The following is a 17573-nucleotide window of genomic DNA, read 5'->3' as shown; positions in this document are numbered from 1 at the left end:
CCTCGCACTTTCATTGCTGACACCACGTCTGTAATCTTCTAGATCCTACTTCAAAGAGCCATTGTGGCCACGTTCCCCAGAAACTGCAGTAAAACCGCTATTGTTCCCTTCGTTCTGTTTCCTCTTTCAGGTTCCTACTGACACTAGACAGGCTGGGAAAGCTGGGTGACAACCAATATGCCCGCTGTGACGGAGCTTGTCTCCCAGACTTCACAGGCTAAAGAATGGCAATTGTGCCTAGATGTACAGAACGGAAAGCTGGGTTTGTAGGACATCTGTCATGGCGGCCTTATCAGCTGTCACCCAACTTTTCCAAAAACCGAGAAGTAGTCCTTTTCCTGTGCAGATGCGAAGTTTGATCAGAAATTGTGATATCTTTCAGCGTGATCCGGGAACTGTCCACCAGAGCTTTGCACAACCTCACACCGGTCGCCCCAGAGTACATGACCAAGTCTGGTAAGTCGATGTCTTATTGTCTTATCTGCCATTGTTACCATCACTTTAAGGCTTCATTCACACCACCGTGCCGTGGACTTTTTTCGTGGCCGGATGTACACCTAAGGGTAACCCGTTTTCATACATTTTAACTATGAGAAAGGCCTGAGAAATGTCCACAGGACGGGGTACAAGTGTCTGATCGCCGGGTTCCTCAAGGATCTGGAGGACAAGGGATGGAAAGTCTCCTTAAAGCCTCCTTGTGAATGGAACTCCGGTGCGATTGTGTGACGGCTATGGGGCTGCCGGGACTGTAATCTCATGTAGCACCCACAGCCCCATAGAAATGAATGGTGCGCTAGTTAGGAAAGTGCACTGGCGCTCTACTCACAAGGAGGCTTTAGCGGGACTTTTGGTTCCCCATTCTCCTCAACTGGTTGGCGCAATGGCCACGAGCCCAGCGATCAAACGCTTATTTGACACAGAGCAGTAAAGCAGCTAATCCCCTTCTCAGTCCGTGCTGTTAATCAGATTTTGGAGGCAGAGAACCCCTTTAAGCACAGCATTATAGGATGCATACTATATATCTTCTGTCATCTTACAGTTTTGCCAAGACTCCTTCCATTAACCACGGGCAAAGATCTGCACACTCGTCATGGCGCCATTTTAGCCTGTGCAGAAATCACCCACGCACTATATAAGCTGGCTGTCCAGAACAGCAGGTAAGAGATGTCCTGTGTGTAATGAAATCCCCTTTATCTATACCGCGATGCTCTGATGGAGAGATGTAGTGCACCCCAAAAGTTATGCTTCATGGGTCTGTATTTAGCAAGGGAATTCAGAGGACTCAGACTATGAAGTGTTTGTCATGTCACAAATATCTGGTGTATAGTTAAAAACACACAGTGTGTACCTGGGTCATACATGGTGATAAAGGTGTTGAAATCTCTGTGTACATACATTACATTACTTATCCTGTATTATACTCCAGAGCTGTGCTCACTATTCTGCTGGTACAGTCACTGTGTACATACATTACATTACTTATCCTGTACTGATCCTGAGTTACATCCTGTATTATACTCCAGAGCTGCACTCACTATTCTGCTGGTACAGTCACTGTGTACATACATTACATTACTTATCCTGTATTATACTGCAGAGCTGTGCTCACTATTCTACTGGTACAGTCACTGTGTACATACATTACATTACTTATCCTGTATTATACTGCAGAGCTGTGCTCACTATTCTACTGGTACAGTCACTGTGTACATACATTACATTACTTATCCTGTATTATACTGCAGAGCTGTGCTCACTATTCTACTGGTACAGTCACTGTGTACATACATTACATTACTTATCCTGTATTATACTGCAGAGCTGTGCTCACTATTCTACTGGTACAGTCACTGTGTACATACATTACATTACTTATCCTGTATTATACTCCAGAGCTGCGCTCACTATTCTACTGGTGCAGTCACTGTGTACATACATTACATTACTTATCCTGTACTGATCCTGAGTTACATCCTGTATTATACTGCAGAGCTGCGCTCACTATTCTGCTGGTACAATCACTGTGTACATACATTACATTACTTATCCTGTTCTGATCCTGAGTTACATCCTGTATTATACTCCAGAGCTGCGCTCACTAGTCTGCTAGTACAGTTACTGTGTACATACATTACATTACATTACTTATCCTGTATTATACTGCAGAGCTGTGCTCATTATTCTGCTGGTACAGTCACTGTGTACATACATTACATTACTTATCCTGTACTGATCCTGAGTTACATCCTGTATTATACTCCAGAGCTGCGCTCACTATTCTGCTGGTGCAGTCACTGTGTACATACATTACATTACTTATCCTGTACTGATCCTGAGTTACATCCTGTATTATACTCCAGAGCTGCGCTCACTATTCTGCTGGTACAGTCACTGTGTACATACATTACATTACTTATCCTGTATTATACTCCAGAGCTGCACTCACTATTCTGCTGGTGCAGTCACTGTGTGCATACATTACATTACTTATCCTGTATTATACTCCAGAGCTGCGCTCACTATTCTGCTGGTACAGTCACTGTGTACATACATTACATTACTTATCCTGTACTGATCCTGAGTTACATCCTGTATTATACTCCAGAGCTGCACTCACTATTCTGCTGGTACAATCACTGTGTACATACAATACATTACTTATCCTGTACTGATCCTGAGTTACATCCTGTATTATACTCCAGAGCTGCGCTCACTATTCTGCTGGTTGGAATTGGACACCTTCAGCAGATGGACAACAACCTTACAGCTAGTGTATTTTTGGACAGTTACTCCATGTGAGATGACTGATGTGACACTAACCCTTCCCAGAATACATATCACCAGTAGGGGGTCCCCTTTGTACATATATATTAATTGATTTAAAGCCACATGTTCCCCACCCCTGTTTTACACTACATATGGTGACTAAAGCCCCTCCCCTATTGTTCTTTCAGAGCCATCTCCGATTACCTGGACAGTGATGCAGTATCCGGTCTAGTTTCTATACATCAGAGGGTAAGTGAATATTTGGAGTAAATTGATAATCTGGAGCTGCAAATGACATAACATGGCCAGAGGTTTCAAAGATAGCAGGCTGGTTACATGCAGCCGCCTCTAGAGGGAGCTCAGTAGCAGACAGCATACAGAGAATACATAGAGCTCTTTGATTGTACAGTATGCAGTTAGGTCCCTCTAGTGGTGGAAGATTCATTGTAAGTTTATATACTGTCAGGACAGCCCCTGGGGTGGGGGCCTCTGCCTCTGCCTGTGCCCATTGCATTGTCTGCTTTGCTGTAATATTAAATATGTGTCTGCTTCTATTTCAGCTGCAAGAGCGTCAGCTATACAGGTGAGACAGTCACTCCTAATATTATCTGTCACTGCGACTACTGCTGTACCCGGTTATGTCACCTGGGTGTGTGACATGGCACTGGAGAGTGGGTGAGGCCAGAGAGCTGGGGTATAGCAAAGTCTGATATATGGAGGCTGGCACTATATGCATCTGATATGGATATATACACACTGGTATAGAGACTGGCACCAAGGTAACTGCTGATCTATAGACACTGGCACTAGGAAGGGTCTGCCATAGATCCTGATAACCTGGCACTATCCTGTAGTTGGCATGTCCTGGTATAGTGGCACAGGCCTTCTATGACAGCATCATATCACTATGTTCTTCTATTTACTAGGTAAATTATTTAGGTTAAAGACATGTACATGAGCAGGCTGGGCTGTGCGGTGGCGGCGGCGGCCATGCCCCGGGGAGCGATGTCTTCACCATCCACATATGTATACTATGTTATGTCAGCTATGTCCGCTATGAGGAACTCACCTTTACTTACCTGCAGGCTGGGGAATTCTCTAAATTCTCTCTGCAGGACAATGGGTTGATTCATAAACTTGGCTGACCCATCTGAAGGGCACAGATGTAGGAAGACCACACTTAGTGGCCCTGAGGGTGCGGGCTGTGTCCAGTGCGGGTGCCATTATACACCAGGGGCCTGATCTGTACAACATGGATGTTATGCTGTTATATAGGACACAAGGAAACCAGGAGGTGACAGTCAGTATGTATCATAGTGAAGAGTCCATATCATCGGCTTCCGTTCTGGCAGACTAAGTCGCTCATGTATTACATCCACTTATATGGCCACCATGTAATACCGCATTTCTCCACTAGTGGCCACTGCTGCAGATTCTCATCGGCTCACTGCACCTTTCCCCGATCCCTGGAAATCTTTGAATCCAGACCAGAAACAGTTGTGTTTATACATTCCACAATATGGCGGCTTCCTGCGGTAATGACTTGACCTCTTGTTTTTTTAATGTCACCCCGCTCCGCCGCCGCTGTCACCGATCACAGTGACATTAGAGAACTATGCAAAATCCTTTAAGCCTTGTGTCTGCAGTTCAAATGTAAAGCACATTCTTAGACTACATTATAACTTACATCCTGACAGGAGGGCCGCCTCCGCCGCCGATGATGTCATCAGCGCCAATGATGTGCAGACAGCAGGAATCAGGTGTATAATGGGCAGTATTTTCTATTGCTATAGGGCTGCTTTTACCAGCACCTGCCCTAATCTCCTATGGGAGGCTCTGCTGTCCTCCTAATGTCTGGGTGGAGCGCAGGTGGAGCCCTCATTGTCTTACACTCATCTTCTTACACGCTGCCCATTAATGTGTCTTCCCCTCGTAGAAAAGATCCAAAATAAGTGAATCACCTCCGACTGTCACGGGGAATAATGCTTTATGTGACACTTGTCAACTTCTGATAGCGCCTCCCTGTGTCCTAAAGGAGAAACAATCCATTAGAAAGTCCCTGTCGTGTACATAAAAATGTAAAAAACCATTTTATTCCAATGTATTTCTGAGCCGAGATATGATTGATTATAATTACAGGCCCAAAGCCTGAGGCTGCACTACTGAGTTTTTTTGAGAAATCAATTATTAAACCACCATTAATGGCTTTGGAGTCATAACTAAGCCAGTTAAGATGGGGACATCGAAGTAGACGGTGACAAGGTCACTGACAACCATGCATGTGACAGAAATCGGAATATCTCAGTAGTGCAGCCTCAGGCTTTGGGCCTGTAACTTAAAATGATCATATCTCAGCCTACAAACAAGATATTACAAAACGGTTTTCACATTATGAAACAGGGTAACTTTTTTTTTTTTTTGACAGGGGTACATGGGGCAGTTATTTGCCCCCGATCATATTGATGCATTATTATTCTTTACCTGTCGGTATCCGTTGCATAGTGCCAGTGTCTGTGGTCATGCTGTTTGCAGGGACACATACATAGCTTCACGTGCCGGTTATGGGATTGTAGTTACCAGTTGTAGGATATTTTATAGGATTTCTGGTCATCAATAACATCCTGTCGTCTCTTTTTAGGGGCCTGGGAGGAGAGTTGATGAGACCTGCAGGTAAGACTTAATATATCACAGGCCCATAAGTCTCCAGACCCCGTCCCCGTTCATTGGTGTCCAGATTTACCCCCTAGATGGCGATATTATTAATCAGCCATGACGAGATTTCCATCTGTTCACCACATAGACGTCTATGTCTATCGTAGACGTATTAAAGGGATTTAGGAGGAAAGGGTCGTCCTCCTCAGCCAGAGGTTCCTCTGAGTCCTGTGGACATCAAACTTTAGTTTAAAACTGATCGAAATGGACAGTCTTGTGAAAGAGGCCGAACACATCTAATGTCGCCTGAACCTACTGAGTCCTCCAGAGACTGGTGACTATTTGGTGTGTATGAGTCCAGACTCTCTCCATGTTGGACTGGGCACCGATACTTTTGCTGTCAGAGGAGCTGAGGCAACACTAGAGGGGTCAGAAAGATATTGGTTCAATGGCTTTTCGGCCATGAACCTACCTCTAGCTAATAGATATGGCCACCTCCAATTCTGCCAGAGATGCCCGTCCTAAAAGATGTTATACCCATGTAGGTGATGGGGATGTCGGAGGTTATCGTACAGTAGTGTTTATTGGGTAGATAATGGTGGTAATTGAGGATGAAGTGTTGGTAATAACACAGGTTATCACACATGATGGCGGTGATATTAGAGGTTATTACACTGATGATGGCGGTGATATTAGAGGTTATTACACTGATGATGGCGGTGATATTAGAGGTTGTTACACTGATGATGGCGGTGATATTAGAGGTTGTTACACTGATGATGGTGGTGATATTAGAGGTTATTACACTGATGATGGCGGTGATATTAAAGGTTATCACATTGATGAGGGTGATATTAGGTTATTACATTGATGGTGGTGATATTAGAGGTTATTACACTGACGATGGCGGTGATATTAGAGGTTATTACACTGACGATGGCGGTGATATTAGAGGTTATTACACTGATGATGGCGGTGATATTAGAGGTTATTACACTGATGATGGCGGTGACATTAGAGGTTATTACACTGATGATGGTGCTGATATTAGAGGTTATCACACTGATGATGGCGGTGATATTAGAGGTTCTCACAATGATGATAGCGGTGATATTAGAGGTTTTCACATTGATGGTGTTATTAGAGGTTATCACACATGATGGTGGTGATATTAGAGGTTATTACACTGATGATAGCGGTGATATTAGAGGTTATTACACTGATGATGGCGGTGATATTAGAGGTTGTTACACTGATGATGGCGGTGATATTAGAGGTTGTTACACTGATGATGGTGGTGATATTAGAGGTTATTACACTGATGATGGCGGTGATATTAAAGGTTTTCACATTGATGGTGTTATTAGAGGTTATCACACATGATGGTGGTGATATTAGAGGTTATTACACTGATGATAGCGGTGATATTAGAAGTTATTACACTGATGATGGCGGTGATATTAAAGGTTATCACATTGATGAGGGTGATATTAGGTTATTACATTGATGGTGGTGATATTAGAGGTTATCACACAGATGACGGTAGTATTAGCTTATTACATTGATGACGGTGATATTAGAGGTTAATCACACATGATAATGGTAATATTAGAGGTCATCTTACTGCTGCTGGTGGTGATATTAGAGGTTATTACACTGATGGCGGTGGTTATATTCGAGGTTATTACACTGATGATCTTCAATAACTTATTTTCTTTCCTTTTCCAGTTTGCTGTTTAATCGAAAAACTTTCCATCTCAAAAATCTCAGAGCCGGGCAGAGCTGCAGTCGGTGAGTTGTGACCTCTCCTTACATTATAGCTTTGTTGCCCTATACTGCTGACCTGTCACGATATAGCAGTGCCAGCTGCCCCTCTGTGCACTCCCTTGGTACAATTGACTATTCTGGCTCTATGTCTTCCAGCCGACTGGCAGAATCTGATAAACGATTGCCTGAAAAGCCTTTACCTTTTCTCCAGTTCTGCCCGACCGAAAATAAAGGTATGTGCATTTGTACATTATAATGTTTGGGCAGCTGAAATGTCATCGGATATATATGGTCAATGGCTTCTCTACAATTTGCAATGATGTCATGGTATAATTGAAACGTAGTAATACATGTAGTGACATCATCAGGTTAGGAAAGGATTTAGCGGTCTGTTATAGTCACTGTTATACAGAGCAGTCATCAGTATATATTGTACTCCTATGTACTCCTACAGAACAGTCATCAGTATATATTGTCACTGTTATATAGAGCAGGTGATGTCATCAATTTCAATAGTAGTGATGTCACTTCTCTATATTATATCTCTAATGGTATGCAATGGAGTCGTCACCTTTAACCACTTCCGGACTGCCCATAGACTATATACGTCCGGGAAGTGGTTGTCTAGTTCTGCCAGGACGTACCTGTACGTCCACCAGAACACAGCAGCTGCACGGAGATCGTGCAGCTGCTTTCACTAGGAGCCGGCTGTAACTTCAGCCGGAGCTCCTAGAGAGAAGACAGGGCAGATTTATTACCTCCCCTGCCTTCTCGATCGCTGTGTATACAGCACTCAATGAGCGCTGTATACATGGATATGGACGCAGCCATAAATCAGCTGCCCTCTGACCCGGCAGACACGTGATCCGCCGGGCTCAGTGTCCTGCCAGAGCTGCTGGGTCCTACAGGACCCAGATCAGCTCAGTAAGCTGTATATACAGCGTGCAGGAGGCTGGATTTCTCCTGTATCTGAGGTTAAATGTAGCAGCCCCAGTTATAGGAGAAATCAGCCTCAAGTACAAAAAAAAAAAGTGATCAGATGTCCCCAAAGGTCTCTTATTACCTTATGGGGACACAATCTGGAAAAAAAATAAAATAAAAATATAATAAAAAAAAGTTTTAAAAAAATGTAAATAAAATAATAAAAAATAAATAAATAATACGCTAATAAAACGCCGTTATTAAAGGTTATAGCCCCGCCCCTGACGACACCATACAAAATAAAAATTACCGTAACGGAGAGGAAAAACTATTTTATAAAGTTTTTCAGTGACACTTTGTGTTATTAAATAAAAAAAAAATTATAAATTGAAAACCAGACACAATTTCCCTCCTATTTTGTTTATATTTTCCTGGATATAAAAAAAATTAAAACACATTTGAAAATAAAAATAACATAAAAATAAAGCCCTATGTGTCCCCGAAAAAAGACGCAAAAATTTGTTGACTGAGACATACGAGAAAAATTTTATAGACCTCAAAACTAAACTACAAAATTAACCTAAAATGTGTCTGGTCCTGGACCACAAATTGGCCCGGTACTGAAGTGGTTAATAAAGGAGCAATGATGTCTCTTGTGTACAATATAGCCATATATATATATATATATATATATATATATATATATATATAATAATAATCTGTAGTTATGATGTCACATCCATATAATATCCTTTCTTTTATCCAGTGATGTCATCAGTTGTATTTGTGTCACTGATTTCACCCAGGTCACTATTGCCCATGGTCAGTGCATGTCAGGGTATTAGTCTGAAGTGTCCTGTTACGATCTGACATGTGATATATTTATTATTGGGCTATAATATGGGGGTGTTGGATGCCCTTTGGTCTCTTAAGTTTCCTGTGATGTGACAATCCTGTTGTCTACCTGCAGGAAGCCGCTGTATCTGCCCTGTCTGCCTTGTGTAGTGAGTTTTATCAGGGACCTGCTGGAGAGGTCGATCTGGTCACGCAAGGTGAGTGAATCACCATCAAATTCTTCTTAAAGGGACCACATCAATTACAGCAACAAACAACACGAAAGCAATTAACTTCCATAGTCAGACCCATCCCTGCGGTCACACCTGTTTTTCTTAACTAGGAACAGCATCATAAGTGGATAGAAAGATTCCTGCCCTATATATAAAACCTATGTGTAACAAGGAAAAGAGCCTCCAGGGGACGAAAGAAAAGAGACTGAACCAAACCCTAAAGTAATTTCTAGGTGTCCATATTGTGAAATGCATCACTGCAACCTCACTACAAGCATCAGATGTGAGGTGTCAGCATATATATGTAGTCAAGATGTTCCTTCCTCATCATCTGGTCAAATAAATGAAGTATAACTAAAAATGTAATGGAACAATTCTCAGGTTTACTTACCTCATTCTAACCCACCTATGATTCTTCTTCTATGTACAAGAATATAACTAATATAATACTACTCTTATGTACAAGAATATAACTAATATAATACTGCCCCTATGTACAAGAATATAACTACTATAATACTGCTCCTATGTACAAGAATATAACTACTATAATACTGCTTCTATGTACAAGAATATAACTACTATAATACTGCTCCTATGTACAAGAATATAACTACTATAATACTGCTCCTATGTACAAGAATATAACTACTATAATACTACTCCTATGTACAAGAATATAATTACTATAATACTGCTTCTATGTACAAGAAAATAACTACTATAATACTGCCTCCTATGTACAAGAATATAACTACTATAATACTACTCCTATGTACAAGAATATAACTAATATAATACTGCCCCTATGTACAAGAATATAACTACTATAATACTGCTCCTATGTACAAGAATATAACTACTATAATACTGCTCCTATGTACAAGAATATAACTACTATAATACTGCTCCTATGTACAAGAATATAACTACTATAATACTACTCCTATGTACAAGAATATAATTACTATAATACTGCTTCTATGTACAAGAAAATAACTACTATAATACTGCCTCCTATGTACAAGAATATAACTACTATAATACTACTCCTATGTACAAGAATATAACTAATATAATACTGCCCCTATGTACAAGAATATAACTACTATAATACTGCTCCTATGTACAAGAATATAACTACTATAATACTGCTTCTATGTACAAGAATATAACTACTATAATACTGCTCCTATGTACAAGAATATAACTACTATAATACTACTCCTATGTACAAGAATATAACTACTATAATACTGCTCCTATGTACAAGAATATAACTACTATAATACTACTCCTATGTACAAGAATATAACTACTATAATACTACTCCTATGTACAAGAATATAATTACTATAATACTGCTCCTATGTACAAGAAAATAACTACTATAATACTGCCTCCTATGTACAAGAATATAACTACTATAATACTACTCCTATGTACAAGAATATAACTAATATAATACTGCCCCTATGTACAAGAATATAACTACTATAATACTGCTCCTATGTACAAGAATATAACTACTATAATACTGCTCCTATGTACAAGAATATAACTACTATAATACTGCCTCCTATGTACAAGAATATAACTACTATAATACTACTCCTATGTACAAGAATATAACTAATATAATACTGCCCCTATGTACAAGAATATAACTACTATAATACTGCTCCTGTGTACAAGAATATAACTACTATAATACTGCTCCTATGTACAAGAATATAACTACTATAATACTGCTCCTATGTACAAGAATATAACTACTACTACCTTTTACCCGCGACTTCGTCTGCGGTGATTTGAGAATTGGGCGGACACAGACGTGTGAAACTGTAAAAGTGCTTTAAAAGTTTGGTGGGCTAGCAAATGTGATGTGATGTGTTATATTGTGTATGTAGTGATACAGACAATGTGATGTGTTGTATTGTGTATCTCGTGGTACAGACAATGTGATGTGTTGTATTGTGTATATCGTGGTACAGACAATGTGATGTGTTGTATTGTGTATGTAGTGATACAGACAATGTGATGTGTTGTATTGTGTATGTAGTGATACAGACAATGTGATGTGTTATATAGTGGAAAGCTATATGTAAATGTGAGTGAGTAGAGTGAGGGCTACTCCTGAGGTGACAGTAAGGAGTGTGCAGGCAGGTTGAGGCAGGAAATGCCAGGCAGTGTGCGTGAGTCTATAGCTGGGGCTAGGAGTCCTGCTTTTGTGAGTCTCCTGCTAGGAAGCCATGTTGTTTAGTGGCACCAAAGGTAGCCTGTGACTCAATCCTAAGGGAAAACTATGTTTGTGGAAAATTGCACGCAAATCCGTCCAGGCGTTTTAGCGTGATTGAGGAACAAACATCCAAACTCACAAACATCCAAACACACAAACTTTCACACTTATAATATTAGTAGGATTAATACTGCTCCTATGTACAAGAATATAACTACTATAATACTACTCCTATGTTCAAGAATATAACTACTATAATACTACTCCTATGTACAAGAATATAACTACTATAATACTGCCCCCTATGTACAAGAATATAACTACTATAATACTACTTCCTATGTACAAGAATATAACTACTATAATACTGCTCCTATGTACAAGAATATAACTACTATAATACTACACCTATGTGCAAGAATATAACTACTATAATACTGCCCCCTATGTACAAGAATATAACTACTATAACACTGCTCCTATATACAAGAATATAACTACTATAATACTGCTCCTATGTACAAGAATATAACTACTATAATACTGCTCCTATGTACAAGAATATAACTACTATAACACTGCTCCTATGTACAAGAATATACAGTGGGGCAAAAAAGTATTTAGTCAGTCACCAATAGTGCAAGTTCCACCACTTAAAAAGATGAGAGGCGTCTATAATTTACATCATAGGTAGACCTCAACTATGAGAGACAAAATGAGAAAACAAATCCAGAAAAATCACATTGTCTGATTTTGTAAGAATTTTTTTTCAAATTATGGTGGAAAATAAGTATTTGGTCACCTACAAACAATCAAGATTTCTGGTTCTCACAGACCTGTAACTTCTTCTTTAAGAGTCTCCTCTTTCCTCCACTCATTACCTGTAGTAATGGCACCTGTTTAAACTTTTTATTAGTATAAAAAGACACCTGTGCACACCCTCAAACAGTCAGACTCCAAACTCCACTATGATGAAGACCAAAGAGCTGTCAAAGGACACCAGAAACAAAATTGTAGCCCTGCACCAGGCTGGGAAGACTGAATCTGCAATAGGCAACCAGCTTGGATTGAAGAAATCAACTGTGGGAGCAATAATTAGAAAATGGAAGACATACAAGACCACTGATAATCTCCCTCGATCTGGGGCTCCACACAAAATCTCACCCCGTGGGGTCTAAATGATCACAAGAACGGTGAGCAAAAATCCCAGAACCACGCGGGGGGACCTAGTGAATGAACTGCAGAGAGCTGGGACCAATGTAACAAAGCCTACCATCAGTAACACACTACGCCGCCAGGGACTCAGATCCTGCAGTGCCAGACGTGTCCCACTGCTTAAGCCAGTACATGTCCGGGCCCGTCTGAAGTTTGCTAGAGAGCATTTGGATGATCCAGAAGAGTATTGGGAGAATGTCCTATGGTCTGATGAAACCAAACTGGAACTGTTTGGTAGAAACACAACTTTTCGCGTTTGGAGGAAAAAGAATACTGAGTTGCATCCATCAAACACCATACCTATTGTAAAGCATGGGGGTGGAAACATCATGTTTTGGGGCTGTTTCTCTGCAAAGGGGCCAGGACGACTGATCCGGGTACATGAAAGAATGAATGGGGCCATGTATCGTGAGATTTTGAGTGCAAACCTCCTTCCATCAGCAAGGGCATTGAAGATGAAACGTGGCTGGGTCTTTCAACATGACAATGATCCAAAGCACACCGCCAGGGCAACGAAGGAGTGGCTTTGTAAGAAGCATTTCAAGGTCCTGGAGTGGCCTAGCCAGTCTCCAGATCTCAACCCCATAGAAAACCTTTGGAGGGAGTTGAAAGTCCGTGTTGCCAAGCGACAGCCCCAAAACATCACTGCTCTAGAGGAGATCTGCATGGAGGAATGGGCCGACATACCAACAACAGTGTGTGCCAACCTGGAGAAGACTTACAGAAAACGTTTGACCTCTGTCATTGCCAACAAAGGATATATAACAAAGTATTGAGATGAAATTTTGTTACTGACCAAATACTTATTTTCCACCATAATTTGCAAATAAATTCTTACAAAATCAGACAATGTGATTTCCTGGATTTGTTTTCTCATTTTGTCTCTCATAGTTGAGGTCTACCTATGATGTAAATTACAGACGCCTCTCATCTTTTTAAGTGGTGGAACTTGCACTATTGGTGACTGACTAAATACTTTTTTGCCCCACTGTAACTACTATAATACTACTCCTATGTACAAGAATATAACTACTATAATACTGCTCCTATGTACAAGAATATAACTACTATAATACTGCTCCTATGTACAAGAATATAACTACTATAATACTGCTCCTATGTACAAGAATATAACTACTATAATACTGCTCCTATGTACAAGAATATAACTACTATAATACTACTCCTATGTACAAGAATATAACTACTATAATACTGCTCCTATGTACAAGAATATAACTACTATAATACTGCCCCCTATGTACAAGAATATAACTACTACAATACTGCTCCTATGTACAAGAATATAACTACTATAATACTACTCCTATGTACAAGAATATAACTACTATAATACTGCCTCCTATGTACAAGAATATAACTACTATAATACTGCTCCTATGTACAAGAATATAACTACTATAATACTGCCCCCTATGTACAAGAATATAACTACTACAATACTGCTCCTATGTACAAGAATATAACTACTATAATACTACCTCCTATGTACAAGAATATAACTACTATAATACTACTCCTATGTACAAGAATATAACTACTATAATACTGCTCCTATGTACAAGAATATAACTACTATACTACTGCTCCTATGTACAAGAATATAACTACTATAATACTGCTCCTATGTACAAGAATATAACTACTATAATACTACCTCCTATGTACAAGAATATAACTACTATAATACTGCTCCTATGTACAAGAATATAACTACTATAATACTACCTCCTATGTACAAGAATATAACTACTATAATACTGCTCCTATGTACAAGAATATAACTACTATAATACTGCCCCCTATCTACAAGAATATAACTATTATAAGTTCGCTCCTACGTAGAAGAATTTACAATATTTGACATTTTTTATATCATTTAGTTTATCATTAAATTGATGATTTCTTTACATTTTTCATTCATTATTTGAAGGATCCATACTCTGATCTGACATCAAACTAGAATTGAGTTTTTTTATGGCTGACTTCTGTGGGTTTCCTTTGTGTTCACTTTCTGCTTGGAGCAAATATTGAGAGTCCAGGAGTCATCACTGGGGACTACAGTTTTAGCTGCAACTCAATGGTTTAAGGTTTAAAAAAAAAGTTCCCTTTTTTCATTTCCCTGTATGCCCAGCAGAGGGCAGTATGTTTGGCATACCCTATAAACACTCTTCAAAGGCTGATAAATGCAAAGAACTGCAGAATTGCAAGTGATGGATGTGAAGGAAAGAAGTGACTGAGCAGGGAGACATAGCAGTGATGTCATTGTAGATGTTAGTCACTGTATTCTGTGCTTAGTTTGCAGTCTCTCTGTCATGTCTGTCTCTTTTCTAGTGTTAGATGTCCGGGGGGGAGGTCCTAACTGGTTTCAATACTCTGTCACATTGCTTAGAAATTTTAAGCTCATTGTCTGATTGTTGTTTATTTTTTGTAAAGGCTCAGAACTGTTTAACAAAATTAGAAAGAAAACAAAAAAAAAACCCATTCCCAACCTCACCTGTCTTCTGCTGCTGTAGTTCCAATACTTACCATACTCCTCAGGTCTGGTCTTCCGTGTTCCTCTCGACATGCAGTTACTTCGGCTACCAGTAATTCTGTACATACAAAAATGTAACTACTATAATACTGCCCCATGTCCAATATAACTACTGAAATACTGCCTCCTATATACAAGAATATAACTATTATAATACTGCTCCTATGTACAAGAATATAACTACTATAATACTACTCCTATGTACAAGAATATAACTACCATAATACTGCCTCCTATGTACAAGAATATAACTACTATAATACTGCCTCCTATATACAAGAATATAACTATTATAATACTGCTCCTGTGTACAAGAATATAACTACTATAATACTGCTCCTATGTACAAGAATATAACTACTATAATACTGCTCCTATGTACAAGAATATAACTACTATCATACTACTCCTATGTACAAGAATATAACTACTATAATACTACTCCTATGTACAAGAATATAACTACTATAATACTGCCTCCTATATACAAGAATATAACTATTATAATACTGCTCCTGTGTACAAGAATTTAACTACTATAATACTTCGCCTATGTACAAGAATATAACTACTATAATACTACTCCTATATACAAGAATATAACTACTATAATACTTCTCCTATGTACAAGAATATAACTACTATAATACTGCCCCATGTTCAATATAACTACTGAAATACTGCCTCCTATATACAAGAATATAACTATTATAATACTGCTCCTATGTACAAGAATATAACTACTATAATACTACTCCTATGTACAAGAATATAACTACTATAATACTACCTCCTATGTACAAGAATATAACTACTATAATACTGCCTCCTATATACAAGAATATAACTATTATAATACTGCTCCTGTGTACAAGAATATAACTACTATAATACTTCTCATATGTACAAGAATATAACTACTATAATACTGCTCCTATGTACAAGAATATAACTACTATAATACTGCTCCTATGTACAAGAATATAACTACTATAATACTACTCCTATGTACAAGAATATAACTACTATAATACTACTCCTATGTACAAGAATATAACTACTATAATACTGCTCCTATGTATAAGAATATAACTACTATAATACTGCTCCTATGTACAAGGATATAACTACTATAATACTGCTCCTATGTACAAGAATATAACTACTATAATACTACTCCTATGTACAAGAATATAACTACTATAATACTGCTCCTATGTACAAGAATATAACTACTATAATACTGCTCCTATGTGCAAGAATATAACTACTATAATACTACTCCTATGTACAAGAATATAACTACTATAATACTGCCCCCTATGTATAAGAATATAACTACTATAATACTGCTCCTATGTACAAGAATATAACTACTATAATACTGCTCCTATGTACAAGAATATAACTACTATAATACTGCTCCTATGTGCAAGAATATAACTACTATAATACTACTCCTATGTACAAGAATATAACTACTATAATACTGCCCCCTATGTATAAGAATATAACTACTATAATACTGCTCCTATGTACAAGAATATAACTACTATAATACTACCCCCTATGTACAAGAATATAACTACTATAATACTACCTCCTATGTACAAGAATATAACTACTATAATACTACTCCTATGTACAAGAATATAACTACTATAATACTGCTCCTATGTACAAGAATATAACTACTATAATACTGCTCCTATGTACAAGAATATAACTACTATAATACTACTCCTTTGTAAAAGAATATAACTACTATAATACTACCTCCTATGTACAGGAATATAACTACTATAATACTGCTCCTATGTACAAGAATATAACTACTATAATACTGCTCCTATGTATAAGAATATAACTACTATAATACTGCTCCTATGTACAAGGATATAACTACTATAATACTGCTCCTATGTACAAGAATATAACTACTATAATACTACTCCTATGTACAAGAATATAACTACTATAATACTGCTCCTATGTACAAGAATATAACTACTATAATACTGCTCCTATGTGCAAGAATATAACTACTATAATACTACTCCTATGTACAAGAATATAACTACTATAATACTGCCCCCTATGTATAAGAATATAACTACTATAATACTGCTCCTATGTACAAGAATATAACTACTATAATACTGCTCCTATGTACAAGAATATAACTACTATAATACTGCTCCTATGTGCAAGAATATAACTACTATAATACTACTCCTATGTACAAGAATATAACTACTATAATACTGCCCCCTATGTATAAGAATATAACTACTATAATACTGCTCCTATGTACAAGAATATAACTACTATAATACTGCTCCTATGTACAAGAATATAACTACTATAATACTACTCCTATGTACAAGAA

General features: G+C 38.3%; 1 protein-coding gene across 1 annotated transcript in view; it reads left to right on the top strand.

Moving 5' to 3' along the window:
* The window catches only part of TBCD (tubulin folding cofactor D), a 137846-nt gene that overhangs the window by 93124 nt on the left and 27149 nt on the right, over window positions 1–17573 (top strand). Inside the window, exons 20-27 of the mRNA XM_075279437.1 lie at window positions 383–456; window positions 1040–1157; window positions 2955–3015; window positions 3327–3349; window positions 5405–5436; window positions 7147–7209; window positions 7342–7418; window positions 9077–9158. Coding sequence (XP_075135538.1) covers window positions 383–456; window positions 1040–1157; window positions 2955–3015; window positions 3327–3349; window positions 5405–5436; window positions 7147–7209; window positions 7342–7418; window positions 9077–9158 — 530 coding nt within the window. The remainder of the gene's footprint in view (window positions 1–382; window positions 457–1039; window positions 1158–2954; window positions 3016–3326; window positions 3350–5404; window positions 5437–7146; window positions 7210–7341; window positions 7419–9076; window positions 9159–17573) is intronic.

This window comes from Leptodactylus fuscus, chromosome 6 (assembly GCF_031893055.1).
Source record: "Leptodactylus fuscus isolate aLepFus1 chromosome 6, aLepFus1.hap2, whole genome shotgun sequence".
NCBI lineage: Eukaryota > Metazoa > Chordata > Amphibia > Anura > Leptodactylidae > Leptodactylus > Leptodactylus fuscus.
Note: the sequence above shows the minus strand (reverse complement) of the source record. Positions and strands in the feature narration are given on the sequence as shown.